The sequence below is a fragment of the Gossypium raimondii genome, chromosome 3, assembly GCF_025698545.1.
Source record: "Gossypium raimondii isolate GPD5lz chromosome 3, ASM2569854v1, whole genome shotgun sequence".
Classification (NCBI taxonomy): Eukaryota; Viridiplantae; Streptophyta; class Magnoliopsida; order Malvales; family Malvaceae; genus Gossypium; species Gossypium raimondii.
The window spans coordinates 7546926-7558830 of record NC_068567.1 but is presented as its reverse complement, the minus strand read 5'-3'; the positions used below and the strand labels follow the sequence as shown (position 1 = coordinate 7558830).

The window sequence follows — 11905 nt, the reverse complement described above, 5'->3', positions numbered from 1 at the left end:
ATCACTTGTTTATTCTTCGCGTTTAACCAAGATAAATACTAGTACTTCACTTTAGCAGAACCTACACAGTATTGATCAAGGCCTTAACAATGGCAAAATTGGAAGGCTATATTGACTTAATATTTTAATAGAGGGATTTTGTTAAGGTTGTTCCATCTCACTAATTATGGTTTACCTTAGTTCATTTAGCTATTTAATTGATCTCATCAATTAATGTGGTTCATTATTATCAAATTTTAAAATATTTAAAATTTGGCATGCTTTAGTTATAGCCCATAACATCTCATACATGAATAAATAAAACAATAAATAAATGCAATAGTTATAGCCCATAAACTAAGGTGGTGCAATCCAAGCCAATGGGAGAAGCAAAAGGAAACCTAAAGGTGTAAGTCGTTTCACAAGCTAGCGATCCACACTAGTTGGCCCATCTTCCTTCTCGTCTAGCCCACAGCAACTCTTGCAAATTACAATATGCAAAAACATTTTACATACGAGGGAGTAAGATGAGAAGAGAAATACAAGAGAATATTAGTAAGGCACGACACGCAGGCCGTATTTATAAAATTACAACCTTTTATCAAATGGGTCATTGGGCTATAACTATGCATTTCAAACACCGTGCATGTCAATAATAACATACATAATACAACATCTTGTTAAGGTGAATTATAACATATCCTTTCAACTTTTATGGTCACCAAGCTTAATTTATTATAAAACATACTTTAAGAAGATAGGGAACTGCCACGGTAGGAGCAGGGGGTATGGACCAGGGGTTAGGGGTGGAGCCCCCGCGATACGAATCGTATACCCTCTTACGGTTTGATACTTTTATCAATAGAATCGTGTTTTCAGGATTTTAGTCATTGAGGTTTCATGCCAGAACAACCCTTGTTCCACTAACCAGTTAACTTTTACTGGAAACTGTAAGCACCACCATTGTACCATTACAGATCTGTTAACACTTAACAGTAATAACATAAAACCGAATAGGCCATAACACCATTATTAACATTTAATCCATTGTCAAAAAGAACAGTTATCAGGTTACTCTTAAACGATTTCAACAGTCGAAAATGTAATAAAAATTGAAGCATGCATCTCATACAATTGCATCACCCAAGTATTTAAACCCGAGTATGTATCACACAAGTGGCTCTGATACCACTGTTGGAACCCTGGCACCCCTAAGGCGCAATAGAAAATTAAAATATTCGGCGATCCTAACCATGGATCCATGTGTGAGAAACGAATCGGGGTGAAATAAAGGTTTCAAAATTACCGAATCTTTATTCTGAGTAGACAGCAACGCCTCAGCAACGAGTAATCTGATCTACTATCGAACCAAGCCGCAATCTATCGTGATTCTAGCCTCTACGTAATCCATCCAGTTGATAATGAACGGAAGGAATCCCCAAAACTGTTTTAGAGAAGACTTTGCTTTGACGACTGCTAGACCCCAAGCAAAGAAAAAACGAGATTTTTATATCTATATTTAGGGTTTCTAGAAATTAAATAAATATAACAATGTTTTAAACCAAAAATTATAATTACATTAATTATAATAATGATTTCGGTAAACTATATATTTCTTTGAATTTATATACTAACCAAATTCATGTTCTTATTATGCGTATAACAACTTTGTACATAATGTGTTCGATATTTGATTATCCTATTAAATTAATTCTATAATTAATTTAATTCAAGCGACAACCAAACACAATACCAACTATGTTTTATTCCGTTTATTTCAACTATAGGGTGTGACCCTGTAAGTTCTTGTAACGTTAGCAGTAATACTAGAATGATTCCAATGTTACAAACAATGAGTGGCACCTAGCAATGCATCATTGCTACCTAAGTCACAAGAAATCATGATTTGACATAACCTTTTTATGATTAACCTTTCATGCAATAATCCTTAAGTCCTTTATCTCTGGATTGCACACAAGTCATGGAATAGTCACACTTGCATAGTCCATTCCATGTTCCTTGATATCTTAACTAGACTATGATATACAAATAAGTATGACATCTCATATCAGGTTATTTGAGCATGGCAATGCATTTCTAGTCTCACTTAATCAAGTGGCCTAAGATATTACTCCCATTATGTAGGAGGGACTTATCCTATATCGATCAACCATATCCCTCTACATAGATCATGGTATATCCAACACCAGTCTTTATAGAACAACCAGTTACGGTGTACGTTTGACTGTATCAAAGTATACAACTCATGATGTTGGGATTATGTTGATCTCAAGTCTGAGGATCATATACATATTAATCATTATGAGTAATGTTGTGACAATTACATAATAATCCAAGAAACATACTCATAACGGGTCAGTCTAATATGTTGTTCTCTAACACACATATTCATGCATCGATTTTTACATTTCATATCAATGACAACTCTTGATCATCAATCAACTACATGTTAGTCTTAATGTATTATTGTTGTTCTATCCAACAATAATACTTGACTAAGGACCTTTAAGAATAATCATATTACTCTCGGGACATTATTATAAAAGCAGTTTATTTATACACATAAAAAGAAATTGAAATAATAATGGTAACGCATTATATTAATAAACATGATAAATTAAGTATGTTATTACAACCATCTCATGATTGATCTTTGGGCATACTCTAACATGTTTAAGGTTATGCATCATTAATGTAAAATGTACATTATAATATCATAATTGTATTTCAAGTTACATATAATTAATAATCTAACTTCATTATATAATGCTAATTATATATATTATAATCTATCATAGAGTTAGTTACACGTTTAGTGTTTAAGCTTACATATCATTAATATAAAATGTACAACAAAGCAATATATATGGATACATGTTGTTAAAAATCTACCTTAATTACATAATGTTAATTGTATATATTATATTCTACCATAAAATTAGTTTCACGTTTAAGGTTTAGGTTGCATATCATTAATAAAAGAATGCACATTACACTATTACACTATTATAATTGTATAATTATTATACATTTGTAATTTACTTATATATAACAATTGATATATAATATGTAGTTAAACATGTATGTATACTCTTTTTTAATATAATATGTATTGATATAATTATATCTCACATTATAAAATAAAATCATATTATAGTATTTATTTTAATTATATAAATATTAATTAGTTTTTATTAAAGTAATTTATCTAATTGAGTTGATCAAATAATAAAGAGGATAAAGCATAAACTTAAGGAATTTGACGATCCCATCTTATCATTTGGTTAGGTTTACGATACAAAAGAATATGATTTAGGAGAAGCTAAATGAGATTTTTAAAATATATATATGTTAAAAGAAAATATCTTTTTCAAAAAAAATGTTTCATTTTATTATTAATTATTATATTTAATTTTAAAAATATTTTATTAGATCATTATTCATCATTTATTATTTTTTGAAAATTGTAATAAATGTTTAAGGCAAACAATAGTGGTTAAAGCATGCTCTTATATGTAAGAGATCTTGGGTTCAAACCTTGTTAGGATTAATTATTTTGTAACCAATAAATTTGGATCAGATGTCTAATTTTGAATTTGCAATTGTAGCAAATAGTAATTTTAACATTTGAATTCGCAATACTCAAATCCACAATTCGAATTGTCATCCCCTAGCGAGAACCCATGCCTACTAAACCTCCTTCTATAAATACCTCTTCAGGTCATATATCCGAATCTATAATTTGAACTGCCATCCTAGCTCGGACCCATGCTCAATCGGCCTCCTTTTATAAACATGTATCGCTGCAAACCCCGAGATATTATTCCAGCGAGGGATGAACAAAAATCTAGAACTCTGATTCAAAATTATCTTGATTCATCCACCAATGAAGAATCACCAAAATATTTGACCTTTCACACATTACTATATAAAGGATTAGTCAATCAAATAATAGATAGGAAATGGGTTGGTTTGAAAATAAATGAATTGCTTGTCGTAGAATATTATTCTCGTCAAACTTAAACCTAACTAAAATAACAAAACAATGGTTCTGTCCCATTTTCACCCGAGTTAAGGTTAAGTAAAGGAAGACAGGGGAATGGGTTTGATTCGGAGATTTTCTCCTATTCATGTATGATAGATATGTAAGGAGATTTTCATCCCCTGTATGCTATTTTACGTATTCCATATTAAAAAGGAATTGGGAATAGAGAATCTATACTAAAGAAGGGTCTAATTCTTTAGTGTATGTTCTTATTTGATTTGATACATTGTAGTCAGTTACATTGACGAATTAGGTGAAGGTAATGTGGAAAGAGAGGGATTCGAACCCTTGGTAAACAAGAGTCTACATAGCAGTTCCAATGCTACGCCTTGAACCACTCGACCATCTCTCCTACATAATTATTATGGTTGATACCCCGAGCGAATAGCGAGTTATTCATATTAGATTGTTCAATAGGTACGAACAATATCAATTCTAATAAGGAAACTTGCTATAAAAATAGAAAACTTTTCATCACTTTTTTTTTATCACTTTTTCTTTAGCCTCCGGGCTCAAAGAATTAAAAAAAAATGGAATGGGTATACTTTTATGTTATTTCGTACTATACACTTTCTTTGTTTATGAGATCATTTTATTTTCTCATGAGGGGTAATGAAAAGAGTTAAAGAATGGATTGCTACCTATGCCTAGATCGAAGATAAATGGAAAATTTTATTGATAAGGCCTTTTGAACTGTAGCCAATATCTTATTACGAATAATTCCGATAACTTCAGGAGAAAAAGAGGCATTTACTTATTACAAAGATGGTGCGGTTTGATTATTATATATTTATATATTTTACTTTATTTATTATTTACTTTTTTATTTACTTTACCACTCTCAGTCTTAGGAAAAAGATACATTATTCAGAATAGAGAAAAGGCTATTGAAAACAAAAAAGAAATCTACGCTTGTTATACAATTCATCAGAAAACAATTTTTCTGGTGTGAAAAAAATATTTTTTTTGTATAATTTCCCCAAAAGTTGCTAAACTGGGTGGATACGTAAAAGATATTTTTTTCTTTTCCATCACTTTGACATGTATAAAAAAAATATTGTGACTTTTCATTTTTTATAGCATTTTAAACCCGGTCATTTTTTATATATCGCAAAGGTCGACTCCATCTTTTAGAATAAAAAAGAAGTGTCACAAGAGGTTTTCAATCCATAATAAATATTTAACCAATCGATTATGAATAAATCAAAATTGTGAAGCAAAATAAAAAGTATGTGGATAAATAGAAGGATGAGAGAAAAGAGAAACATAAATAGCAATGAAATGATATAGGATTCCAATATGTAAGGTCTATGAAACATCTCATAAAGAGCAATGTAATAGAGCATCAACAGAGATTCATCAATAATTAGATGAATATTTGTTCATTGAAGAAAAAATCAAGAGCCTTAACTTAAGTCAATAAAGACTGAAAAGGTTGAGTCAAGAACAAATTTTGTTTTTATTTTATTAAATAAATAGAAATATTAAATATTAAATTAAGGCTCCATTGGAGAATTCAGACCTAAGCATTAATCGAGAGCGATGGGGACGACGGAACCCGTGAATGCGGAGGATTCTATTGAAAACGAATCCTAATGATTTATCGGGGAGGATGGCGGAACAAACCAAAGAGTGTTTCAATTTTGATATTTTTAATATTTTATGGATAATATATTTTTGGGTTAAATTCTTATTTGGGGCTTGAATTATCAACAACTCTTACATTGGAGCCTAAACATTTTTTGGTTCAAGTTAGCCTTTGAACTTGGTAATTATTCTCATATTAGGACCTGAACTAGACAGTTGTTCTCACATGGGGTTTGGACTTTTTTTTATCTAAGTTAGTCCCTGAACTTGGCAGTTGTTCTCACATTGAGGCCTAAACTTTGCAATTATTCTTACATTAAGGCTTTAGGGTTTTCAAGAAAATTTTAAAAACTAACTAACTTGGACAAAAAAAAAATTCAAACTCCAATGTGAGTACAATTACCAAGTTAAGAGACTAATTTGAATAAAAAAAGTTCAAAAGCTGAGAACAATAATCAGAGGAACTAACTTGAATAAAAAAATTCAAACACTCAGAATTAGAGGTGCATATGGGTCGGATTGGGCTCAATCAAAATTTTAGGCCCATTTGTTAGGTCTGGGCCCTACCCAAAAAATGGGCATAAAATTTTGCCCAAGCTCAACCTGGATAAAAATGCTAAAACCCGAGCCCGCCCCGGCTCAGCCGTATTATTTTTTATATAATTTAAAAAATATATATATATATAATACTAAAAACATTAAAATAAATGTTTCCCAACAAATTAAAAATAAATTAAAAATTTATATGTATACTTAAATAACACTAAGGTAGGTGCAACTTAACAAGCAAATGGCTATAAAATAGTAACAAAATTAACAATAAAACAAGTTATACAATAATAACAAAATAGTAGCAATATAATAGTGAAATAGTAGTAAAATAGTGAAAAAACAACAAGAAAATAACAAAAAAATAAAAAAAAACTTTTTTTTTGCATATTCAAGTCAGGCTTTGGTCAAAAAAGCCTTATCTGAAGCCCAATCAATTTTCTAAATGAATATTATTTTTTGCCCAAGCTTATTTTTCGAGCCTATAATTTTACTCAAACTATCTCACTTTTCGAATGGACTTTTGAGTCGAATCAAATGGCTCTGTCCATGAGGAGGTATACTCGAAATAATGATCAAATTCAGATTTTTAACGCTATATTTTCTGTATTCACTACTAGCTTCTCAACTAAGTAAAATTTTTTTATTAAATGGGCACGCCGAAAAGAAAATTCTTTTTTCCCTTTTAAAAACTTTTTGTGCCAATTAATTTTGATTTAAACTTCGGTTTCAAACTTTATATATAATTATAGTAGATTTGAATTTGGTACATTGACAAAATTACACCAACTAATACAGAAATGAATATCAATTAATATTTGATGATACCTATTGGGCCTATTTGCCTATTTGCTGCCAATTGGAATTTACTGTTTCCTCATTCTCAATATTTTAATACATCCATCAGTGACCAACCAATCCCATTCTCATAAAACAGTGTCGGCATGCATTCTCTTTCACTTTTTCAAAAAACATGATTGGACTGTCATCTCAAAACCGTCACGGGTCCTAAGTTTAGAAGTTGAAACCAACTGACGACGTTTCAAGAGAGTGGCAATCTCGATATTAACAAAACCACTTGTGACCCTTATCGTCAATCTACGTCTCTCTGGTTCTCTTTTATTCCACACCATCAAAACCGCCGTTTTCAAGTGTCCTATTACCTTCTCTTTTTATTATATTATTATTATTTTATGGGGTTAGGGTTTCTAATTGAAGGAAATGTCGCAGAAAACCCATTTCTGTCTCTATAAATTGCACGAATTTTCTTTGGAGCGACTTTCCAGGTCAACCAAGGCTTGATTCTTTTATTTTTCCGGTAGAATTCTGTCTTCGTAAAGCCCCCCTTTTTACTTTTTTTTTTTTAATCTTCGAACTTGATTTGCTTTGATTGAATCCCCCCCCCCCTTTTTACTATAACTGGAGACCTGAAAACTTGAAATTATTCCTTAAAGATTGATTTGCAACTTGGTTTTCTGCTGTTATGGTTGAGCTTATTATATGAATGCGTGTGTTTGGAAGGGTATTTGATTCTTCAAGTGTTGGGATTTCTTCAACTAGTTTGAGAATTTCAATTGTTGTTTTGGGGTGTTTTTAGTAGTTGCTGACTTATGACGCGTTTCCCCCCCTTTTCTTATTCCCTCTTTAGTTCCAAATCTTAATAGCTAAATGGAATCTGCTTCAGTTTGGTGTATGCCATTGCTCACCTTTTCATTTGTTTTTCTCTATTGTTTTCTTATTCTTTTTTGTTCATTTCATGAGGGATTTTGGGTTTGACCAACCAAGATAGAAGCCTCTTTCTTGACCATGTGGTTTGCTTATAGGATTCCCTTTTTTGATTATCTTATCATCTCTTTTGATTGACTCTTTTAATTAAGGTATTGTTGCTCTGATATGTGCTGCTGACTTTACTATGAGTTGTTTTCTCCCTTCCCATGTAAGCATGGGAAGGGAAAAAAGGTTTTACTTGAGATTTGTTGCTCAATAATAGGCTTGTCCATTTTCACTTTTTCTTGTATGTATAACTGTATTACCAATGACTAATGTTTCATTGGATTTCAGATTCAAAATTCTCTGCTAAACCCACAACACAAGTCCACTTTTTGAACAAGTAGAAGCTATGTACCAGGAAGGAGCCCCTGAGATCGTTATTGATCAGGGAATGTACTACCCTACAGCTACCAACTATGGATATTATTGTACAGGTAATTTAAATGCTTCAATTGTATTTTACATGGTGTTACTATTACTTACAAAATCTCAAGTGAAAACCGTTGATTGTAATTGGATAGGTTTTGAATCACCCGTTGAATGGGAGGACCACCAGAATATTTTTAGTGCAGATGGTCCAGATGTACAATTTGCGGTGGGCAAACTGATCTTTCTAATTCTATAATTGATACACTTTCATAGTCGGATGTTGCATCCAAGATAAGTTGCTTCTTTCTTATTTATCGTGTCTAAATTTGCTGAAGGCATGCTTTTTCTTCTTCAGGGTGCCCAAACTGAACCTTTGCCTTATGTATATTACACACCTAGCTATGGATATGCACAGTCTCCATACAACCCATACAATCCTTATATACCTGGTGCCGTGGTGGGTGATGGCTCATTTGTAGGAGCACAACAATATTACCCCTTTCCTCCTTATCAGAACCCTGTATCACCAACTGCTTATGTTCCTGTTCTCATTCAACCAGATGGCATTCCAAGTAGTTCAACAGACTCTTTTTTAGATACTCATGCATCAATTGGTACTCGACCTGATGGAAGGGGCGTGAGATATAACCTTGCTTCGGCATCTGCAGCCGCTTCCAGAAAATCTGCTCCAAATCAGGCAGATTCCTTGAGTAGGGTGACAGATGGACAAAGTAAGCATTATGCAATCCAGGAAAGCATTTCTGCTAGTTCTGGGTCAGCTTCAGCACGTGCTCATCAGGTACATTTGCATTGCTTCTAATTCACATTGAATTGGACTTTCTTGAAATTTCATGGAAATGCTATGTCATTGTGCTGAATGGCATGTTTTACGGTTCTCATTGCTAATTATGTTTGCAGGTTAGAGTTGCTTCTGGATCGGTTCAGCCCATTGGCAACATTCCTGGTGGGAAACTCCCATCTTATCGTAATCAACTAAAAACAGATCTTCCTGTTGGTAATGCCATTTCTGACTATGGTGCAAGTTCACCTGGACGTGGTGTGTTGGATAGACTGCGACCCAAGATCCATGTTAGCAGAGTTTTCAATGATGCACATGGATCCCTGGATTCATGGGCTGAACAGAATCGAGGCCCTAGAACCAACCGATCAAAAAATCAACTCATGGTTAAAGCCTACACAAGTAAAGCAGGAAATAGCGATGCTGAAGGAAACATTATTATTTATACTGACCAATATAACAAGGATGATTTTCCAATTGACTATGTTGATGCAAAGTTTTTTGTAATAAAATCGTATAGTGAGGATGATGTACACAAGAGCATTAAATATAATGTTTGGTCTTCAACACCCCATGGGAACAAGAAACTGGACAGTGCTTTTGAAGATGCAGAGAAAATAGCTGCAGGAAAACCTAGTGGCTGCCCCATTTTCCTCTTCTTTTCTGTGAGTTCTATACCTGTTTGGGATATTAGGGGACTTGTTGATTTTATGCTATTTCTGAATTTTTGTCAACTAGAAGGTCTCTGTTATTTCTGGTATTCATTAACTACTCTAATATGGTACTTTGTCACGCAGGTTAATGCCAGTGGACAATTTTGTGGCGTAGCAGAGATGATTGGTCCAGTTGATTTTCAGAAGGATATGGATTTTTGGCAGCAAGATAAGTGGAGCGGTAGCTTCCCTGTCAAGTGGCACATCATTAAAGATGTTCCCAACAGCCATTTTAGACACATCATATTAGGCAATAATGAAAACAAGCCAGTGACTAATAGCAGGGATACACAAGAGGTATGTTCAGAGCTTTAGCTTTCTCTAATTGAAGGCAAACAATAATATTAAAATTGGTTTGCTATTCTCTTGAAAAGTTACTTCCTCTGTCCTGACATTGCTACCTGAGCTTGTGAATTTTGAATTGTTTTCTCCAGGTTTATGATCTTGATGAGATCTTTGTGTTATTTTGTTTCTTATAAATGTTTTGTCAAGTGCAGATAATGTACAAGCAAGGTATGGAGATGCTGAAAGTATTCAAAAATCATGCGATGAAGACCTCTCTACTTGATGACTTTATGTACTATGAAAATCGTCAGAGAATCATGCAGGAAGAGAAAGCCATGCAGCTAATAAAAAGCATTGAGAATCCAGTCCTAGCACCCGCTTTCGATCCTGTCAATAAGCTAAACCGTGTTGAGCTACTCCTGAATGAACACGAGAGAAGTTCCAAGCAAAGTGATCCTGAACTATTGAGAACAATTGTTCCTTCATCTAATCAGCCTGTTTCTACAGATTGTGATAGGACTAATGCTAGAAGGATGAATGAAAGTTCAGGGAAAATTGCAGTTGAAGCTAAAGATGATGCATCTACTTTAAAGATTAGTTCACTCAGCATAAATCCGAAGCAGGATGAGTCTAAAATCTCTACAGATGCTGCTACTAAAAGTGATGCTGTTGAGGTGGTAAACATAGGATCAGTGACGGTAAAAGTCAATAAATTTACTGACTCACCTGGTTTTTTAACAGTAGGCACTATTCCTCTTAATCCCAAGACCCCACAGCTTGATGAAGGGGGTGTGTCTGCTAAAAAGGGTACTTGATTGTGCCGAGGCTTATAATTAACTGGGGCTTATTTTTCGGCTGGAACATACTCAAACCAGGTGTAGTTATGGTGGCAATCTTGACTGTTGTAAACCCGAGTGTATCATCATATTCATTGTTACAGGCTGGTTAATCTATAAATACTTGTTCAGGTCAGCTTTTGCTGTTTCTCAACCCTTTAATTACCTAAGCTGGGTTTCAAATCCATCTACACTAAAAAATATAGTGAGACCGTGTTTTAGATTTTTGTTTGGGTGGAAGTGCTCTTGCCTTCTGTCTCGGAATAAGTGGGAATACAGTGTAATCTTTTACATTTTGCATTTCGATTATTGATACAAAGAATTCCCTTTCCTTTTACAAAGATAAGATAGCTGTACCTGTGTTTCCCTAGTGTACTCTTTCTTCTTTTGTACGTGTACTATTTACTTTACTTTTTATCATGTTTTATCTAGATCAAGTGGTACCATGCCCAAGGGTACCCAAGGGTATGAGTTCATTTTTCACCAAACGCAAGATAAGAATTTGTGCGATTGGTGAAGGCATTCAGCCATTCACCATGAATTTGATGAGACTCTGGACGGAAGTGATCTAATGAGGGAATCTGTTGATCCTTGCAAAATGACAGTAAACTGAGTCTTTGTTGGAAGTGCATTTGTTATTATTCTCCACATAGGCACTTTTATCTTTGTTGGGGAGCTCATATCACACACCTCTTTCCAGACATTTATGTTAAACTTTTCTTCTGCCTGAAGGTAGGGTGATTGGCTGTGATCGCATTTAGATTAATTATTGTAGTAACGACTATTTACTCTGCTGATGTGGCATCCACGTAGTAGACCACGTATATGTCATGTTAGTAATTAATTAATTTTTAAAAATAAAAATATTAAAAAAGTTATATTTTTTAATAAATTCAATAATTTAAATTTTTAAAATATTTTTATATGTTTTTATATATTTTTGTATTTTTTA

The 11905-nt window shown here is 33.2% G+C and overlaps 1 protein-coding gene across 4 annotated transcripts; it reads left to right on the top strand.

Annotated features, from left to right (window-relative positions):
* The first annotated feature begins 7330 nt into the window (after positions 1-7330).
* Positions 7331-11299, top strand: LOC105796946 (YTH domain-containing protein ECT4). Of its 4 annotated transcripts, none has more exons than XM_012626810.2 (7): positions 7331-7499; positions 8243-8385; positions 8473-8546; positions 8676-9119; positions 9239-9784; positions 9917-10129; positions 10330-11299. In XM_012626810.2, the coding sequence occupies exons 2-7, from the start codon at positions 8301-8303 to the stop codon at positions 10930-10932; spliced, it is 1965 nt and encodes a 654-aa protein (XP_012482264.1). In that variant the 5' UTR covers positions 7331-7499; positions 8243-8300; the 3' UTR covers positions 10933-11299. The 4 variants fall into 4 exon arrangements, with proteins under 4 accessions (XP_012482264.1, XP_052484029.1, XP_052484030.1 ...); XM_052628069.1 differs by having other exon boundaries at positions 7343-7467; XM_052628070.1 differs by lacking the exon at positions 7331-7499 and adding an exon at positions 7568-7703.
* The last annotated feature ends 606 nt before the right edge of the window (positions 11300-11905 follow it).

Coding starts and splice junctions, on each gene's coding strand:
- LOC105796946 (XM_012626810.2), top strand. CDS start 8,301: ATGTACCAGGAAGGAGCCCCTGAGATCGTTATTGATCAGGGAATGTAC. Junction 8,386..8,472: donor CTATGGATATTATTGTACAG/GTAATTTAAATG, acceptor GTAATTGGATAG/GTTTTGAATCACCCGTTGAA. Junction 8,547..8,675: donor GTCCAGATGTACAATTTGCG/GTGGGCAAACTG, acceptor TTTCTTCTTCAG/GGTGCCCAAACTGAACCTTT.